A 21,696-nucleotide genomic window follows, 5' to 3' on the forward strand; every position below is an offset into this window, starting at 1 on the left:
CATATACGTTTGTCATCACTTTTTAATGCAATTTTTGATTTTTGAAAATATATATGTATTAACTTTTGTGACCTAAAATTGAAGTTACAACTAGTTTTTTTTCAATACCAAACTATTTCCTTATGTGCTGCAGAGAAAGCTCAAAAATTCATTCAAGATCGTTGGTCGGTTTTTGTTTATTTAGAAAAATATTGTTTTCAAATGAACAATAAAAATGTTTTGTAATTATTAATGTATCTAGTCTTCGCGCTTTCATTTTACCGCTTCGTTTGAAATCTGCAATGATAAGTAAGAGTCGTTGTCGCGACTTTTAGGCATTTATGGAGTGTAAATGCGACAATTTTTATGCTTATCTCCCGTATGAAACAAAAGAAAAAACAAAAAGGGGTTTTCTCACATTAAATAATTAAAATATCACAGCATTTGAGGGCGCTTTTGGAAATTGTGTAGGAGAATTAAGTGTTTAAGTCCCAAACGTTTTTTATGTGAGAAATTAAACAAAAATGTTTACGTACATTTTTTGGTCTAAATTGTGTCCTGAATTTGCGAATTTAATTACTCGGTTGTAAAAATGGGCACATTATCTATTAAATTACCATAAACCAAAAGATAAATTTACCCTCTATAATCATATTCTCATTTGTTCCACATGGGCTCTGTGACCGCTCAGTTAAACGGATACTCAAATCGATCTATCCTCCGTATTTCCTTTGTTTTTGTTCCAAATTTCTGTTCATTGCTCACGGCAATTTGGGTTAATGATATCTCTCACGGGAAAACCCTAAGGCATTAATCTTCATAAATAGGTTAATTTGGGGAAGGGTAAAAGAGAGATAAAACAAAGGCCATTTTGTTTGCTTTGCTGACTACATCATCAACCATTAAAAACCAAAAAAACTGGCATTCCTATACAATACTAGTCTTTAATTAAAGAAAATTGAAGTCAGACTATTATGTGACCCTTTAGTGGTCGATCGCTGCCTTTACAAAAACTTTCCGATACAAAAGATTTTCAAATTTATACGCAACACTATGTAGCAAAAATTGTCAAATAAAGTGAAAACTTGAACCTGATTGGATAATCGTGCAACGGATACAAAATCTTATAGTATTATTCTTTCACAAAACTAAAACGAGTGAATTATTTTTTTATTTTTTAAAAGATTTTATGGGTATCAATGAAATGCTATTGAACAAGTGATTCGAACTTTTCATTTTCCGCCTTTTTGAACAAAAATCTGGCAAGGTATGAATTTTTTCAAAGAAATTTTTTTCACGCTTAGTATACGTTTATGTGAAAAAAGTGTATGCAATCGGTATTTCATAAACTTGATATGATATTTTTCATATTAATAAATTGAGAAAAATTGAAGCCAAAAATGACGTTTTTGTTGCACCCATTGAACAATACAAAAAACTTGTTAAAATCAGTATAAGGTTTTCCTCCTTTATAGGCACAATTTGGACAATAACACTTTTTTGAGCAAATTTTGTCTAGTTATATCATATTTTGTCATAATTAAGAAAGTGCGCTAATTTTAAGCTTTGTTTGAAAACCAATATTAGAAATGACGAAAAGGAGAAAAACGTTTATTGAGTTTATTTTTGAATTCTATTTGGTTTTTTTCTCCGTCAAAGAATTTGTTATGGCTAGTTCTTAATCCCCCCATCTTTTTCTTAAAAATTTGACAAAAAAATGATTTATTGAAGACAACGTACCCCAATTAACATAATGTGGAAAGTTTATCAACAACAGCAATGAAAAATATCTATGACTTCAGGGTTTATAGTTGATTTTCCCGAGAATTTATTGAGCTCCCATTTTAAATCTCCAACTAAGTGTTGATGCAATAATTGAGGCGAGAAAATTGTGAAAAAAAAAATTTGAGAAAAATGAGGCAAAAAATGAGAAGGGACATTAAGAATTAACAAGATCGTTTATCCAAATATTTCTACAATTCTTTTGGAAGCAATCATGCCTTGTAACTACTGCATAGTTGCCGGTCAAACTGCTCATTTGGCCGGAGAATGCTTAATATTCAATGTCTAATTAAAGTTATCTTGGAGGATAAATTTAATGCACTCTAATATTATACATAATTCATTTCTTGGCGTGTTGGAGGCTTTATGTTTTTAATCAATTTTTCTTTTTGACCTAAACAATTTTCCTGAAATTTATAGCCATTTTGTAAATATCCTGTAAAATTGCAGATGTCTTTCAAAAAACACTTCATTTTACAGGCAAATAGTGACAAGTGATGGCTTTATGTTTTTTATGGTTACATGCCATTTTACCCAACTCCATTTTACACAATGCCATTATACCCAATGCCGTTATACCCAACCTGTCATTATACATAATACCACCTCACTCAATGCTCTTTGCTCTTTTTGTTTAACTATCCAATTGCAGTTTAGCAGCCGCCATTACGAGGATGTTTTAAAATGTTTATGTGGACAATATAATCCCATGTTTGGTTGTGATAGTTTCGTATCAAGTCCCATGGGCATTTTATTATATAGTCGACTAATCGCATGTTTGGTTGTGATAGTTTCATATCAAGTCGCATGGGCCAATTAAATACATAGTTAGCTAAACAGTTGTTTTAATAATTTTTATAATCATGTAAACTGGGTAAGTTGGCATTGGGTAAAGTGGCATTGGGTGAAATTGCAAGTTGGGCAAGATGGTATTGGGTATAATGGTAGTGGACAAATTGGCCTGAAACCGTTTCTATGTTGCGTAAAATTGCATGAATTTTGCCGTCAAGAATTGATTAAAATCTCTTTGTTTAACAATGAAATTATGCTCCAGCGATTTTTGTCTTTTTTGCTTTTTCCATTAATAACTAATTCCAAAAATTAAAGAACTCTAAGCAATTTTTTTGTTTCTTCCAATTGGAAAACAGTTACTTCTATTTTTATTATTATAAAACAGAATAAAGGAACAACTTTTGATTGCAAATAAATCGAAAGAAGAAAACAAAATGATTTTGTAGTAAATTGAGATTGGTGTTGACCTTTTAAAACCCGTTCTTTTGTGGCAATTTTTTTATCGTTGAAATATATGTCCATGCAAACTCACCAACTGGAAAAACTGCTCACCTAGCACTACATTTCATAAGAGTCAACGTTGGCATTTGCCAAGTAAATTTAAATTGAGCTAATTACAAAATTGTTAAAGTTAACTTTCAATGGGAAAAAATGTTCCACTTAAAACCGGTCGAGAGGATAATGAGTAATTTTTTGTTCATTATTGTAGCAAAAATTTAAATTGAAGAAACATGTCCCAATTCTCATAAAACTCAACTCGCTTTCATGCATAGGAAATAAATAGGATTTTCAACATAACATGCAATGATTAATAATTAAATGAAAAATGTAGTGCTTTGGTTAAATCTTAAACTTTATAAATGAATAGATACAACGATAATCAGGATAAGACTAGGGGGCTAATATTTGATGTATATAGTTGCAGCAAAAAATTGAAGATTTCAATTTCAGACCTTACACTTTGAGGGAAATCTATAACCTTTTTGACAACCAAGACAACAGATCTAACACGACAGAACTCAGAAATCAACGATGAAGCTGAGTGACTTTTAGACTTTTGTAACTCGCATGAAAAACGTTGGAAAAACCAGAATAGTCGACTGTGACATTATTTTAATAAGTGTGACATGTCTGTTTCAGCTGAGTGGAAGGCAGGAATGCTGTGGTGCAAAGTGAGCATGGGAATCAAGATGTTCTTGGATCTCTTGTCTGTATTCCTCATTTTATCCCTCTCAGTTGACAGGTGAGAGTCAATACTACTTCAAATATTTCGTTTGATGAATTCCTTACTAGCAGACATACACGTGATGCATTAAATATGAGGGGAGGAGGGGCATTACATGTTTTATTATTAGGCATAGATTGCTAAAACATCAGCGACCGGTGTGGGATTCGAACCGTGGTATATAGTGTGTTTATGTGTGCAAATTGCACTTTTAAAGAATAACTTCAAGACGGTCTTTTATGTGAAAGATCACAAAGATATGTTAAACTTTTAAGGAGAAGAAATAAGTTAACACTGGTTCATAACTGCGGAATCACATAATGTGTTTTTGTGTTGATATTTTAGATGTCTGAATCTGTCATTTCCCCTGACACAGAGACTGTCAAATCCCTTCAAGCTCCGGTTCCTTATCATTGGAAGTGTAGCCCTCGCATTCATTGCATCTCTCCCTCAAGTGAGTAGTATAAAATAACACTATCTCCTAGTTAGTAGTCATAAGGAGCCCTGTCCAGTACTAAATTTGACCAAATACCCAAGTTGTCAAGACACCCCTTAAAAAACCCGCCACAGTACATAAATCACACTCCATACTCACACCGCTTGCTTCAAAAAATGTTCTTTTTGAATTTTAGAGGAATTGTAAAATTTTTGCAAAATCTTTTTTGGTTTTTTCAATTCATTTTTTTAGTCAATTATAACGTTGTGATAGGTCATCATTTCTACCTTAAAATTATATTTTGCTTTTTTTATGGACTTCGTTTCCCATAATTAAGCTGATAATTTGTTAGTTCATTTTGCTTTCAATTTAAGGTGCAATTTTAGAACGAAAGATCATATACTTTTGTACGACTGAAACTTTCATGCTCCAAAACATTACGCGTGTAAATTTTTCAGCATTGTCCAAAAACATTATTTCTTTGATGCAAACATAGTATTTATCTGAATGTTTATATGTTCCTTATATAAATAAATAAATGTGTTTCTGCGTAATCGCAGCGGAGCAGCATTAGGCTTTCAGTCTGCAGTGTATTACCAGTAGCCTGTTCTCAGCTGTCCTTTTTCAATTATTCCCCACATCTCAGACTGTTCATTTGGTGAGCATGAATGCTCTTTTTTGGTGACTATTGCCAGTTTTTTTGCGTCTGAGACTTTCACGTGCTACCATTATTGCAGCCAACATTGGTCAGGCTATGGTCAACCTGAAGCTATGGGTAAGTAAGAGCTCATCCTTACACAGACAGCTTCACGAAGGCAGGAGATTGAACTCTCATACTCGTATGAATCACACACCTTACCTCTCGTCTATCACGCCATATAAAGTTTAGAATTAAGGCATTGAACTTATCTTAGTTTCCTGAAATTTGTGATTTTCTCTGAAATTGTCTATTTTCTAAAAAAAATATCAAGAGATTGGGTAAAGCAAATTGCTTCCTTGATTCACAAACGATGTTTCCAGATTTCGTCATGTTGCCCGCTTATTTCGAAGTGGACACTTGTCTTGCGAGATTCTTACAAGATCTCCCAAGATCACGGTCTTTTGCAAACTCTTGCAAAACCGTCTTTCTTGTCAACTACTGGCAAACATAACCTCCCTATTCTTTTAAAAGTTTTGCAAGATAATAATAGATACACAAGAAATTATTTGCTCAATAACAAAAACCATGAGTGCAGGAAATCTAAAGTTGACAGAGTGACTCGATTTTTATTATGAAACCAAATTTATTTTGAATAACGAGACTTTATATATGAGTGATGGATTCATTCTTAAATTCCTTTAAGCTGTCTTGATACCGCTGTTTTATTGGGAAAGCTGGTTATCGGAGAAGTTTCCGGAGAACAGCCTTCTTGTAAACCAAATAGGCTGATCGTTTTTGGCAAGATCTTGGAGAACGATCTCAGCGTTGGACTAAGGAAATTTACGAGACCTAAGTCTTCATCAGAATGGATTCAAAAAAGTTTAATTTTATCTGTTGTTTCAATTTATCGTCGAACATTATCATAATTCTAAAAAGATAAAACACTTTTGTTATGAGTTTCATCTCACTAAATAGATCTTAAGTCAATAGCTCCGATGTGAGACGAACTTATCAGCTTTGAACCATGGTGATGTAAGTGTTGTGCCGAGAGCATGAAATTCTTTGAATTGGTTTATTTTTCATTTGAATTAATTTAATCTTTACAAAACAGCAGCATTGCTTCATTGCCTAAAATTATGCGTTTAGATTTTGTCCAAAAGCAAATTGTTTCACTAAAGAATGATTTTAAAAAGCGTAATTTTCATCTTTTAAACATCACCTGTTAAAAGAAAACAAATAAAAACAACTGGCTAGCAAATTTTTGAACTCCTCGGACGTCTAAAATTAAAGTTCGAGCACATCTAATAGTTCATTCTTTGTATTGATCAAAAGCTTTAAAAATGGTTTTCAATCCTCTAGAAGGTCTTCAGTATCATCGGAGAGGATGTTGAATTCGTACTTAGGCAGGACGAATGAAAAAAGATTAATTTAGGATCATAAATGTAACATATAGGTGGTGGTCTTAGCAACCAAAGACTCGGGAATGAAATACGAGCTGAAAGCAGGGTACATTAACCTAATACCGTAATATATTAGCTCTAAGGTATTTTGCTAGGAGTAAAGATGAAAAACTTGTCAAACACCGCCATACCAAAAAATTTTGCCGCAATTTTTTTCACTGCCGATTTTTATGGCCTAAATTAAATTCTGCAAAAAAACGACCACTTTTTCCGTTTTTTTCCGTTATTTCATATTTCTCAGTTTTGGCTGATCAAAAACCATTGATACCGACCGACAGTTTATTTGAAAAAAAAGATATACAGCGCAGTACGGACAGTAATTATTTCGCAGGTTATTGTCTTTCGATAAATTATTAATTAAAGTTTTTAAAATGAACAATAAAATTTTAATTGTGCTCTAAAAATTTGAAGTCTCTGCAGTACACCAGAGAAATCAACTTTTTAACAACCACTGTAGAGAAACTTAGTCAGTAATTTTCGCCGCGTGGGTTTCGTGAAGAAAATTTAAAAAGTTTTCTTAACTCTACACCTGCAATTGTTCAATAAGAGATCTATCTTCCAACTATCGAGCCTTAAAATACAATTAACTCCTAGAGGGTTGGTTTTTTGGGTTTTGGTGGAATACTGAGAAAGTAAGAACAAAATAGTGAAAAAAATCGGGATCAAAAAAAAATTGAAACAACAGGTACGCGCTTAAAGTGCGTTTGAACATAACTTCCGGCCCTATTGATCCATTTTTTTTACCTAACTGTCCACCAAATGAAAAAGAGGTAGTAAACTTTTTCAAAATTTTCTCTTTTTTTTCAAAAAACTTTTGTGTCTGAGTACAATAAAGCTTAAGAGATGAGAACGGTAAATTAATTGAAGAACACTTTGCCGGGTTAGATGGCCGACAAGAACTACCTACCATTAATCAGACCTCAAAACAAAAAAAACAAGAAAATTACCAAACGTAAAACATTATGTACGGCAGAAACTCAATATTTATTTAACAAAGCTCAGTGAAAAATTCCAATTACCTGAAAATAATATATACGCTTAAACAATTCAGTTGTCGTTCACTAGAAGACAGATAGCACCTTTTAATTAGAGTACTAATTAATTTTTTGAAGAAAAAAAAGGGAGCAAATTTCTGAAATCCTTTAAATTTTTGTCGACCAAACTATCTTAAAATTATATCAACCAATTATTTAAATAACGTTTAACTCCATATTAAGATCAGACATTCGTTTTCGCAGACATTGTTAATGTTGTCTTATGTCAACAATTCCGCTATGCAGCTAGAACCTGCTTTTTGTGTTGGCCATGTTTCCAAAAACATTAAAATGATAATTTGTCAGTATTAATGATTTCAGTTTACCGTGCTTCAACTTCGTTGAACAAAAACTCATCGTTTTTTGTTCGAGCTTCATACATGAAACTACTAGCTTAATCGTTTTTTTTTAATTATTATCAGAACGTTGGCTATAAACGTGCAGTACTTGACATAATCATTCAGTTTTTCGTATCCGATTGTTCACATGTTCTTTAAATAAAGTTGAAGATGAGAAGGCATTAAAATTATTTTTGTGTTTTTCTTTTGAAATCTTAAGACTTTTTTGGAAGTGCCATTTTTTATGAACAGAGATTAAATAAAACAAATTGCTTCCTCGATCCTCATTTCATGCAAGAGTTTTGCAGGATAGTACTTTATATTGTTTTATTTCTCAAAAAATGCTCTCCTTGAAAAAAAGTGAATTACAAGAAATCTAAACTTGATAGGGTGTCTAAAGATTTATTATAAACAAACATTATTTTAATTACAAATCTTTATACTCAAATCTTTAATTCAACGAGGAATTCTTTTTACTGCTGTCTTGATGTAGATGTTTTCTTAAAAAAGACAATTATCGGGAAAGTCCTACAAGATAAAAGTCTTCTTGCACGTTCTTGTCAGCTGATCCTCTTTCGCAAGATCTTAAAACTAAACCTAGACTTGATCTAAGAACCTTAACTGTAACTGGGTGTTGATCAAAACGGATGTCAATCTTTTTGCAGCCTATTTTTTCTGGTTTTTCTTTTCTGGTCACACATTAGAATAATTCTTGAAAGAAAGTTTTTATGACTTTTATCTGCAAAATTTTAATTCAATGGCTCAGAAGGGAGATGAACTTCTCAATTTTAAAAAAAAATTGTTGTACTTGCGAGACAACAATTTCCGATTTAATGATCCTTTAAAATGATTCGTTTTTTCACCTGAATGTCTGTCTTATCGCTTTTAAAAACTACAGCGTTGTTTCCTTTTACCTATAAAGAGATTACAATTTAGCCAAAATCCTTCACTGAAAAATGAAAACGAATACTCAACTAAAATCTTTTAAAAATTGTTTTTTTTTATAAAAGAATAAATGAAACAACAGGCTAACAACTCAGATTGTTTTTTTAAACCCATTGTATTTTGAATCACAGATTTGCTAATCTTGTACGAAATTTTTTATTTTTGTACAACCGTTACGCCAGGAATATTTTTCCTCGCCACCAGTTAATGAATTTCTACAGACACAACTTTTCTTATATTCTTAATCACACAAAGATCTGACTTCTCATTTTTTTGCATTTTTCTGTACAACGTGACTTTTAGAGCAACTTTTGATGGTTTTGAAATATTCAAAACAGTTCAATTTGCTAACTTCGCTTCTTTCTTAAAAAATATTCTGAGTGATTTCTCCATGCGTCAAAAGGCATTTGCCTTTACATTTTATATAAATATTTGTGTGTGTGTGTGTTTGTGTGTGCGTGTGTGTGTGTCTGTATCTGTGTGTGTATGTGTATGTGTGTGTGTGTTTGTGTGTGTTTGTGTGTGCGTGTGTGTGTGTGTGTGTGTGTGTGTGTGTGTGTGTGTGTCTGTATCTTTGTGTGTGTGTGTGTGTGTGTAAAATTATTGGTTCAACCTGGGAAATTTGTAATCAGCAATTGTAGTTCGAGCATACTTAATGCTTCATTCCCTTTATTCTTTAATTACTTCTAAATTAACATAGTTTTCAGTCCGTTTACAAGGTCTTCAGTATCATTGAAACGGATGTTGAATTCGTACATGAGCAGGCTGAGTGAAAAAAAATAACTTTATGATATTTAAAGTGATGAATAGGGGTGGTTTTAGCAATCAGTAACTCATGATTAATTAAGGCTGAAAACTAGAAAAAAATACTCTTAATTCTCTACCTTATAATAAAAACCCTCTGCTGAGGGTAAAAACTTCTTGAATGTTATGAAACATCGCCATATCAAATAAATGTTGCCGCAATTTTCTTACTACCGATATTTATGGCTTCAACTAAGTTCTGTAAAAAACCATTGACTTATCTCGTTATTATATATTTCTCAGTTTCCACTAATCAAAAATCAACAATACCGACAATTTCCTTGCAAGAAGATATGCTGTACAGACTCGAACTTAAAACGAATCGTCTTTTTAAAATGTGGTCTTGTTGTTCCGACCCTCTTGAGGGGGGAGGAACTATATACTCAACTGGGTTTTTTTTTGTTCCGTGAATTTTCGCCGCTCGATATATTCATCGTAGAGAGTTGAGACTGGTATCATTAGAAAGCTCGTCCAGCGTAGAATATGGAATTAAAATTTTTTTTAATTTTCGTTTTCTACAGGGAGTTATCGAGGATTAAACTTCTGAGAAAAGAAGAGTGAATTCACGTTGTTTTTATTCACATTTTCCGGAATTTTTGCCTAAATTTTCGTCAATTTTGCTGAAATTTGTTATAATTTTTAAATATAGTGTCGTTCATTTTATTTTTGAAGACAAACAAGCATTGTTGATTGTTTTGATTTAATTTTTTTGGTCAAAAAATCTGGATAAACATTTCAAAATTTAGCCTTTTTCATCAAAAACAGCACGAAATAAGCTAATTATTCCACTTTGATTAAATTTGCCAACAGGAAACCCCCAAACAACACTCATACAACCTTTGTAGACTCAGAGGGGGCTATTTCTACTTCAGAGTCCGCTGAGAGTGCACTGTAGTTAAAACCTTGCCGTTTTTTGCTAACTTTATTCGTTGATTATCAAAAATGCAGAATTTATTTAATTTATTTTGAGTTTTCAACTAACAAATTATCTATATCTACAACATTTGAAAAATCAATTGTACTTAACGGACAATAAGTATTATCAGGGCTAGTTTTGGGCCATTCTTGGACTGTTACAATCCAAAAAAAATCGGGTTGTAATCAGCCGGTCTTTTTTTTAAAAAAAAAAAGACATTTTTTTTAATAATAAAGAACAGAACATATCAAATCAAAGCTCAGGAGTGATAGGTCCAAACAATTCGCTTGTTAAGCAGCTCCAAACTAATGCATTTAGTTTTTTAATTGAAAGTTTATGGTCGTTTCTTTTTTAAAAAATAATTGACTTTTCAATAAATAATGGCTTAATTAAATTTTCCTCTACTTTTTTCTTAATTTGTTCAACTTCCAGCTTAATGTCAGCAAAAAAAGACTGCTTCTTCTTTCTACTGATTTACCATTTATTCTCGGTTGCGGTTTTAAGCCTGAAGTTATTGTTTTCTGGCTTTGATACCACAAGATTTCAGATTTTTGTTTGTTTTGATATTTATCAGTTTTTCACGTTTTCTAATTTTGTCACATTATCACATTATTGACGGTTCTCATGTCACCTTATTAGCATACAGAATAAAGCACAATTGAACATAATAAAATCCTGAAACATATACATCATCGTTTTAACGGCCTCGACGCCTCTTTCTTGAAGAAATCAATTGAATTTTTTAATTTTGTCTCTAACTGTCATTTATACTTTGTCGTTTCGGTCGTATGAAATTTCCTTTATAGTGATAGCTTTCATTGGTTTTTCATGGAAGAATAGAAGAACCGATATTCTGATATTAGTAGATAGCTGATGGCTTTCATGACTTTGAAAACAATCGTTTTCCAAAATTTTAAAAAAAAACTTTTTAACTTCGCAATTTTGTTCTTTTTATGTTTCTTTTTGTTACCTAATCTCGTTAGTTAATTACAGGACAAATATGACATTATGGGTGTAAAGGGAATAAGAAGGATTGGTGTCCCAAAATCTTTTAAAGAATTTGTTATGACCTTACTGGCTTCGACACCGGTTTTTCACAAAACAAAAGTAAATCAATGTGATTTTTGTCATATTTGACGTTCATTTTTTAGATGCAAGAAATATTCTGGATAATTACAGGTCTCGAGGGCTTCTTTTTTATGAATAAACGACCCTATTTAAATAGCTCTTTTTGTAATTAATGCCTTTCATGACATTAAATGTAATTTTTATTCGAAAGTTTGTTTGTTCTTTGGTGTTCTTTTTACCGCTTTAAAAAATGAATAAGGACAGGTCCTAATGCCCTTCTATAGAAACAGTGGTAATTGTAAATTTTTGGTAATATTAATTGATTCCTAATGGTATTTATTACTTTGAAGTTAACTGTTTCAAAAAAAAAGTTAATTTTTTTACTTTACTGTTTTTGTTCTTTTTTGTATAATTGTTACCAAACCTTTTTATGGACTGGTCGCATAGGTTTTCTGGTGATTTATAAGTTATTTTTTTTAGTTTTGGGTTTATCTGACGGTATGTTGACTTTGTTATTAAATTTAGTTTTTAAGAGGGACAAATTTTTTGGTGTAATTAATGTTTGTTGTTGTTGTTGTTTGATTTTGCTGTTCGTCTTGACTCGCTTTCTTAATATTGACATATTACAGCAGTCTAATGCATCAATTTTTACTCCACTGAGTTATTTGCTTTGGAGGCTATCTTATCGTTCATACAGAATTTTTTGAAAAAGACTTGGGCTTTTTTGGGAATCGCAAAAAATAATTTTTGGGTTCTTCTATCTGTTCCTCATTTGGTAGACAATTATGCCAAAATTGTGGATGGATGGCGTCGGAACCTTATGTGCCATCGCACATTACCGAGCCGCCTTGTTTTTTTTAGTGCAAAACCTCGTAGGAAATAGAGGAATTATGAAATCGGCGTATTTAATTCACAGGGTTTTATCAATTAACCCTAGAAGTAAGAGCTGTAAAAGCTTATAACGGATATCTGTTCTAAAGAGAGGAAATGCATTATATAAAAGTGTAAGAAATCAGTGTTGAAATTGGATATTCCAGACGTCTGTCGATAAATTATAAATTAATGTTTATAAAGTTTAATTCCTTTTTGAATTTTTTTTAAGGATGTGTAGTACATAGCAAAGGTCAAATATGTTAAAGCAGCTTTGAAAAATATTAGCACAAATTGCTGCCTCGTCAATCTCTTGAAGAAGTTTAAAAAAAGTTTTCTTAACCCTCCGCTTCCATCTGTCCAATAAGCGATCTGTGGGTCATATGAATTCAATAACTTAGAATTCAATGAAATGTAGTGAAAATATCAAAAGCATTAGTCGTCACAACTTTATAAAGGTCGACTGTCAAGTTAAATGCGACGGTCTTACAATTATCATCAATTCATCCTAGGTTCAAAGTTAAGTTTAGTCTGGGCTCTTTATTTGAACCCCTCATGAATTTGAAAAGAACTTTGAAATTGGCGACTAAAAGGAAAGCTCAAAATAGATTCCCCCAAATTCTTTCTTTCAAAGTAAACAACCAAAATTTTCTTTCAGGTTTCTTTATTTGTTTGAATGCTGCCTTTGTTTGTATTTTTTTCTCCCCTACAAAAATATATAGACTCTAACCTTTTTCATGCGGTCAGTTGTTTTGCGTGGGTGTGGATTGAATTAAATATTTGAAGCACATCGACTTCGAAAAATAAATTTAAAGCATAGCCGGAGGACTCCGAAACCGACTCGAAGTAGATATTCACTTGGAGCCCAGCCAACTACTGATAAATCAAAATGTGCCTCCACTAATTTATGGTTATTTAGAAAAATGACATAAAAGAAAAAGAAACAATAAGAGCAGCAAGGGAAAACTCAAAACTGTTAAAATTTGATAAAAAATATTATTACATTTCGGAACAGTACGCGACTCCAAAAGAAGTAATGAGAAAAACCCTTGCAGAAAACATAATTTTTGTTGAAATAACAAATACCAATTGACAAAAGTGCAAAACAGTACATACGGAGAAAACAGAGAAAGAAGACAGAGAAAACCAAATATTTGGTTTACAAAACTTGCTACAATATGCAAAATGCTGCCTTCTATTGATTACTCCGAGAAAACCCTATAAAATATTTTGCTGCCCGATTAGTGACCGACCCAAGGCCTTTAGGGACAACATGAAAAATTACAAAATTGTATCACTTATCAAATTATATAAATTGCACTATTTAACAACACTTTTTTTACCTCTTAGTAAGAAAACTTTTTAAAGGCCTGTCGTTCATTTAGCAAACGGTAAGTTTCCAGCAAAAAGCTCGGAATCAGACAAAATATGCAAAAAAATCTTAAACAACATACGAACGTGAGCCAAAATTTCGTTGAAATTACTCCATTTTATTTCCCAAACGCAACTCACAATCAATATCTATCAAATCAAAAGATTGCCAATTAAAGCAACCTGAACAATAAAAATACCACGATTGCTTTAAAAAATTGAAGAAAACCTGTGAAAAATGCTTAAAAAGAGTTCCACGGGGTAAGATGGCAAAAATAGCTCAAAATACAATCTAAAACTCTATTATTTGCATCAGATGCTAAACAACACTTCAAACATACTATTATTAACCAAAATAGATGAGCAAACAACCTCTGGCTGAAACGGTTTAAATGAAAACTAAAAAACAGCTTTGAGAAAGCCGCGCGTAATCAAAAAACATCACTCGCATAGAGCTTTTGTCGTAAAAGCAGTAAATTCCTCGAAATGCTGGTTAAACTTCGTTTACGCTGGTCAGATAAAATTATTCGGAGCTTCATCTATACAAATAAGCAGTAATTATCAAATAATTATTGTTCTGAGCAGCACATTTTTTTTCAATTGTTTTCAAAAAAATTTACATTTTAATTTGAAAATAACGAGCGTTTGAATAGTTAAGCCACAAACCGCAATTTTTAATAGACAAATATTTTTTTCATCGGTTTGAGGAACCAATTTTAAGGAATATAAAACTTTGTATCTGAGGGAGCTATTTTGTAGGAGAAAAAACTTCAAAAACCGTGGTTAAAAGTTGAAGGTCGAGAATTATTTCGCCTTTAATTCTGATATCCTCAGAATACCACTTATGTCTATGCAATATTGCAGAAATTTTAGCGAATATATTTTTTATGTTAATTTTAGGAAGTATTTCTGCATAAAAAAGATGCTTGCGGCAAAATCTGCAAACAATCGTCCTGTAAAACTTTGCTCAACCGAAAAGGACTCACTGAAATTTAAAGTTGATGATGATTTTCGCTTTACTGATTTTCTGAGTCTGTTTTGGATTGAGTGTTAATTTTTCTTTAGTGGTGTAGTAACCACAAAAAATAAATGCTTTAGACTAGATTCAATTTTGAATTATTTGCAAAAAGGATGAAGTTTTTTTTCACGTACACGAATTTTGGTTGCAAACTTTTGCTTCTTTTACTGCACATTTGTGGTGCCATATACCAGTTCATTTTCTTGAAAGATAACCATGCTACTGATTGTTTTGAGAGTTGACTCTGGAATTGTGAAGATCGATGATGAACTGATCCGACCCTTAGAAAGGCTGCTCGTCTTTAGTAATCCTTGATATCTGCCGACTGTACAAATTTCTCTTGCATATTTGTCCAAATGAAGCGGATACTATCTGTCCGATATATCTTTTCTACCATGGAAAATGGTCCCATTGAGATTATGAAGGGTTGTCTTTACGTCTGGAATCGGGTGACCCTTGTCCATAACTTTGCGGTTGATGTGAAATTTCAGACCCACACATAGTAATAAAGCTCCATCTTTCTTCCGCTCAAGCGCTATTTGTGCGATTTGTGTGATATCATCAGGCTGCATTGGCTCCAGGAGGTCTTGTTTTATAATTGACTCACGTTTTGGTTGAACTGTCTTGTAGAGTTAGATGTATGTTTCTCGCTGGCCTTGAAGAACAATGGCTGTGATGCCAGTAGCACTTACTGAACTTTCATGCAGACAGTCGTTCATCGCTCACTTTGCTTCGAGGGTTTCATAGCAATAAAAAAATCACCTGGGCTGCTTGATAGATCCTTTTCAAATTGCCCAAGTTTCTTATCGGACTGCACAATTGTTTTTGTTGTTGCCTATACTTACTTCCAATCCACACAGCATCACATGTTAGCAATCCAAAAACCATCAGTTGGTTACCATCATAGAGCACAAAAATTCTGACCATGAGATCTAACTGATGTTTACCACGCACCTCTATCACTTTGTGTTTTTTCTGTTGTGTTTTATTACTAAAATGTACTCACATTTTGTAGACATATTAAAAAACGTTTTCTCTTTTATAGTAGATTTCCATCACCTTTCAGGTAGTTTTTTGGCATGGCACCTCTTCGTTTGCCTCAGAGAAACTCTTCTGCCATTCAAACTTATCTGATTTCGACTGCTTTTTTATCTGAAAGTTTTTGCAAAACGCCACACGATTTATCAGGTCTTAAGTTTTTGGTTCAAAGCCGAAAACAGCTTGCTACTGTGTGACTCACCGTCAGGTCTGCTACATAAGTGACTGTATTTTAATGTCATTGAATTTTTCACTCAATTTTCGAATGGTATCTGAGCTTACATCAGATTTTTTTTACATATCACATGCAGTATATAGCCTGTTCAAGAGCTTGCGAGAAACCATTGCGTATCAACGGAGATATAGGTGGGCCTGGAATTTGAAAACGAGAAAATTTCTATTTATTTTAAATGCTGGCTGGTAGTCTTAATATGGTCTTATTGATTCTCTCATATTTCACAAAAAAGTTTTTACTGACTTTTATTAAATTCATGGTTCGCTCTTGTAAGCGTTACCAAGTGGCAGTAGCTTGCTGCGTCTCCGAGGCTTACTAAAAAATTCTCATCAAATGGTGCTACACATTGAGCAACGGTTGAGCAATGGGCAGAAGCTTAGCTCCTTCTGTCGTTATTGATTACTCCTTCGGAGAGGTGTAATTTCGAAATGCTGCTCTATTCTCAATAAAAGGAGTATCTAATAGCTTATTAGTTCTCATAAGGCTACTTGACTGCACATTCTAGAAAACAGATTCTGTTCCTGTAGTTCCAAAATGGCACATTTGGTGTTAACGTTGTCCTCTTTCTTGTCTGCGCGAAATGATATTGAACCACGATCCCGGCAGTACTGGATTTGTCGGCCATTCGTTGATCTGGATACCCTTATCGTGATCGCGAGCACGATAAACAAAAGTTTTTAAAATTTGATTTGAAAATGGCGAAAAGAAAAAACATTTGCATGTATTTATAGTTCGTATTAGTTAGAAAGTTTTCTTAACTGACTAGATGTTGATTATTAGCTGATATGGAATATTTTTTACAATTTGAGTTGAACAATTTTTTCTCTTTAACTCATACGGCTAATAGTAATGCAAATATGGCGTTTAACACATTGATCTATCAACCTGAGTACGTACCTTTGACTTTTACTGGGAGGTTTGGTGAATTGGGGTATGATCATGGCTAATGGTGGCCAGATCAAATTTATCTCCTAAATTTATGGTTTATGTAGACAGGTATGAACAAAATTGAAGCAATGATTAGGTTCAAATAAGACGCCGTTGTTCAATATTACTTCATCATAACCAGATAAGATAGCTTGTTCTTTATAGAAGTTCTTATTTCGAGAAAATCTAAGTTCCGCGATGGATCGCAATTGTTTTTTGGCCTACAAAATCTATATGGAACTCCTAAAGTTTGAATATTTTCTCTTGATACTTTTAAGATTGTATTCACATTGTCTGCAATTTCAATTAGCTGTTCGGGTTGAATTTTAACAGTCTTTGATCAAGGTTCTTAATTCAGTTAAAATTTTTTCTTGGCCTTCAAAAAACATTAAAATTAAAAAAAAAACTTTTTCCAGAAACTTTTCATTCAGTACTGAATTTGATTAGAGTTATGTACATGAGCTGTCCTCTAATTTCAAACTACGTCATCTGTTTTTGCTGCAATGATTTAGTGTTATAAAGTACTCGACTTTGCATCTTAAACATTTCTATTTTTAGAGAGTCTAAAAATTGGCATCACGTCTGTTTGCGATATTATAGACTCAGCCATCATTTGAACACAGTATTGAAAAATAGCTTCAAGATAAAATAGAATGAGAAACAACTGTCAACTGAGGGATCACTTTGATTGAAGGGGTGCTTATAGCGAGGAAAAATCCATCATTTTCCCCAGTTGAACTGAAAAGGAGGCGAATGTGGGAGCCATTCCAATTTTGAAACCATTACTCAACAGTAAATTAACCTTCATGCAATTTTCAATACTCCACAATATTAAAAATGTTGTAAATTGATGGTTGCTAATCTGGCAACACATTTTATGTTACCATATCTTGAGTAATCGAAATACCAGCCTACGTATTAATTTCGCGGCACCCTAATATTCTCAAAATGTTCCAAAAATATACATAAACCCAAGATAATTTAAAACAATATCGAAGTGACTGAAATACTGGAAAATTTCACTTTAGGAAGTCGGCTATATCCCTCCCTTTCAATTTTGAGTCTTTTAAGAGGCTTTCCTGCTTTTCAATTATAGTGTAAGTAAAGGGGGGAGTTAATGGTTGTTTGGACCGAAAAGTCATTTCTTTTGATAATCAATTAGAGAACGGCTTTATTTGATTAAGACATATTTGCACTTTGGTAAATTTATGTGCCATAATAAAGAGCTGGCACTAACTTCAATGTTCGCCATTAAAAATGTAAAATTTATTTGCTCTTTCCTTTTTTTCATTTGGCAGGTCATGTTTAAATCGTTATCAAACAGTGAATTTTAATCGTGTGACGAAAAATGACACACTAAGCGTAAGAAATGTTTGAAACAGAATATTACTCCTAATTTTTTTTTATTATTGATATACAGCATACTACTTGTTGACCTTGTGATAATTAAAAAAGACAAAGGGGATTGTAATCAGCTGTGCTTCGTACATGACGTCTTCCATTATTAAACAACCATTTTTTTTCAAGACGGACATGATAGGAAACTGGTTGAGAGGAGACGAAGCGAGAATAATTGTCATTTATTGGAAAATTTAAGATACAGAACTAAAAACTGTAATGCTATCTCCGCTGAAATTCTCTTAACAAAAATCATAACAAAATTTGGATCTTTTCCGTTTGTGCCCCCCCAGCTTAGTGGGCGCATATTATTTGCACCCCCCAGACGCACGTGCAATATTTTTACATAGTAATTTACTATGTAATGGCACGTGCTCTGTAACTGGGGGCGCATAACGTACTGGGGGGCACAAACGGAAAAGATCCCAAAACTTTTAAAAATATTGAATAATTTTACCCATGTTTTTGTAAATGCCTTAGCATATCATTGTAAATCTTTTCACCTTTATCTTTGGTGAATTTTCTCATCATTGTGATAGGGTGGATTTCATAGTAAATTTATTGTAATTCAAATGTATACAAAGCGTGAAAGCTTAGAAATCTGAAAAATCTCAAGATTCGTTATGAGAATTTTAAAATTCTCTCAGTGAACCGATACAGTTTTCAAGAGTTTTTCATTGATACTCGTTTCGCAATTTTTGCAAAAACATCGATCAATCAAAGGTGTTTTAACAAAGAAAAGAAGGCCGTTTTGGTTCAATTTTTTTACATGAGTCACAACTTTAACGTTTTACTCCTGGCAAACCTCACTCACTGTTTGAATCAGAACAATCAGCAAAATCAAACGAAGCGGGATAAACCGATAAAAAACAGTCATTAGGTCATATTGCATTAGGTTATCAAATTTTATTAGCGCAATCGCTTGCTTGTATAATCATAAAGCTTTATAGCTTTGAGTTTAGAAGATTAATTAAGTATAATTTTGGAATCTAATTGATCTTGCACACCAAAATAGAACTCTTTTGACAATTAGAAATCAATTCTATCGGTGTAATCTCTTCTTTTTTTCTTTTCTGTTTCAATACGATGTGCATCAAGCTTGTCAACAGTGGATATTTTCACGACAATGCGTTGGCTATGTTTTTGTTTGATGCTTTCTATATTTTTATAAACTTTTTAATTGGCTGGTCATAGACTCTTCCAACAACGGTGAAATTTTGATATATATATATATATATATATATATATATATATATATATATATATATATATATAAACTTTTTCCTCTGTCTGGTAGCTATTTTGTTTGAAAGAATTTTTATTTGATTCTAGTTTGCGCAAATTCCTTGGCGCTCATGAAAATGTCAGTACAGCTAATGAAATTTAGCGATTGAATTAAAAAGCAGTGTTGTGAATATTAGGAAAATTTTGGGAGTTCCACTGGCTTTCCACTTTTCATTTAAGTTACGTCATAGCGTGAATGTTCCGACTGTTTTTGGGCGTCTAAAAATGTTAATTACATCCCATGGTGTCAAATGAAATGTTCAAATTATCCTAACCTATCTCAATTTAATAAGCGTATTTGAAGGAAAAGTCTTTTTACGTAAATTTCATTAGCATCGAATTACAGTTCCATCGTAAAAGTTTTGTTCCTTATTCCCCCACCCTTCATTCCCCTCCCTTTTTCTGGATTCAAAACGCCATTTTCATCCAAGATCAGAGTTTATTGGCCGATATTGTCAATTGACTTCATAGCGGTCAATCGGGCCAGTCTTTTAGTCTGGCAATAGAAATCCCTGAACCATTTAATGAAGGCTTTGCCCGCCTCCCATTTTTATTGGAAGCTTAATGGGTATGAACTTTATAGCATCGCATCAGGCCAGTTCTTAAAGTAGGTAGATAATGAGTTGCTTTTATTAGCTATATTCTGTTATCCTTTAGCAGCAGTACCTTTATATGTTATCGCACATAAAGTGTGCTTCAATCCAATGTGTAAAGTAAAAAAAATTTCTTTTTGATAAAATGAAGTTACATGTTCTTCGTCATGAAAAAGCGACAGGGACTGTGGTCGTCATTAGACAGGAATAATTATTTGAGAACATACGAAGTCGATCAGTATAGTTAATCTGTAAAAGTTTTCAGCAGAGTCGCTCTCCGGACCTGCATCGTCTAAAGTTGTGGAGATTTGGATACTTGATTTGAACAATAAAAAGTTTCACGAAAAAGATTAAGTTTGCGAAAAAAAGGAAAATATAGTCGGTACTTGCCACTTATATACCACTGAATGGTCATAGTTGAAACAAGTAAGAAGAAAAGGATATAAAAATTGACCACCAATGTGTGAAAAAGAGTTCTACATTGATTTCTTTACGACGTTAATTATTTTGTAATATGGGAATTGATTTCTAAACTAAAGGCGATTAATTTGAATGTTAATGCCGATAAGAATTCGCTCTTATTAACAACTTACTTAATTTTACTGAGCGTGGAAAATGAGCAGTAAGAGACAAACAAAAACATGACCGGAAAGAAAAAATGAATTTGAAAAATTGAGGCATTTGACCCTAATTAAAATGTCCTTACAAATGCTTATTATGGAAAAATATTAGTGTCAAAATGATCAAAACCAACAACAACAAATCAAGAGACCATGTGCATTAGGAGTCCTTAGAAAAGTCCTTTTTAAACTTCATCGTAATTCATCAAAACACAAGTAAAAAATAATCGCGGTTTCTGATTCAAAAGCGTACCAACGATGTGTTCTCTTTCAGTTGAATTTATTTTTTCTTTTCGGAATTTGAAACCGGGAACTTTTTTAAGGCCAAAAAAAGTTAATCTTGCCAGATTCTTGCAGGATTCTTGCATGATTAACTTTTTCTTGCAAGATCTTGCAAGATTAACTCCGTCTTGCAAGATCTTGCAAGATTAATTTTTTTTGCAAGATTCTTGCAAGATCTTGCAAGATTAACTTTTGTTCTCGACTAGGGTAGCTAATTATAGCAAAGATACTGATGATCTGAGTGGTAGTAGTAACTACTATAATATTGACTAGTAAGGAGATTGATATGAAACTCTAAACCAGAATTTGGTAAATTTTCTGAACATCTGTTAATTTTTTATAGTTTTCAATTAATATTATTTTCATGTACTCCTCTAAATGAAAAAATGACTATTACGTTGTTGCGATGTGTATAATATGAATGAGAGAGGTAAAAAGGCAATTAATATAACTTTTCAATATAATTTTTTCATTATAACATTATTTAACGCAATTTGAACAGATTGATAAAAATAAATTGTTCAAGCGAGCGCAAACAAATGATATTTTTCAAATTAATTTTTAAAAGAGATGGAAACATGAAAAAAATCCACAATGAGTCACAAAATGGCTTAAAAGTCAGACAAATAAATACAATTTTT

The 21,696-nt window shown here is 32.6% G+C and overlaps 1 protein-coding gene across 1 annotated transcript in view; it reads left to right on the forward strand.

Moving 5' to 3' along the window:
* LOC142338507 (gonadotropin-releasing hormone receptor-like) overlaps positions 1 to 21,696 on the forward strand; it is an 81,661-nt gene that overhangs the window by 28,949 nt on the left and 31,016 nt on the right. Inside the window, exons 2-3 of the mRNA XM_075388290.1 lie at positions 3,694 to 3,796; positions 4,124 to 4,232. Coding sequence (XP_075244405.1) covers positions 3,694 to 3,796; positions 4,124 to 4,232 — 212 coding nt within the window. The remainder of the gene's footprint in view (positions 1 to 3,693; positions 3,797 to 4,123; positions 4,233 to 21,696) is intronic.

Source organism: Convolutriloba macropyga, chromosome 4 (genome assembly GCF_964194025.1).
Source record: "Convolutriloba macropyga chromosome 4, txConMacr16.3, whole genome shotgun sequence".
Classification (NCBI taxonomy): domain Eukaryota; kingdom Metazoa; phylum Xenacoelomorpha; order Acoela; family Convolutidae; genus Convolutriloba; species Convolutriloba macropyga.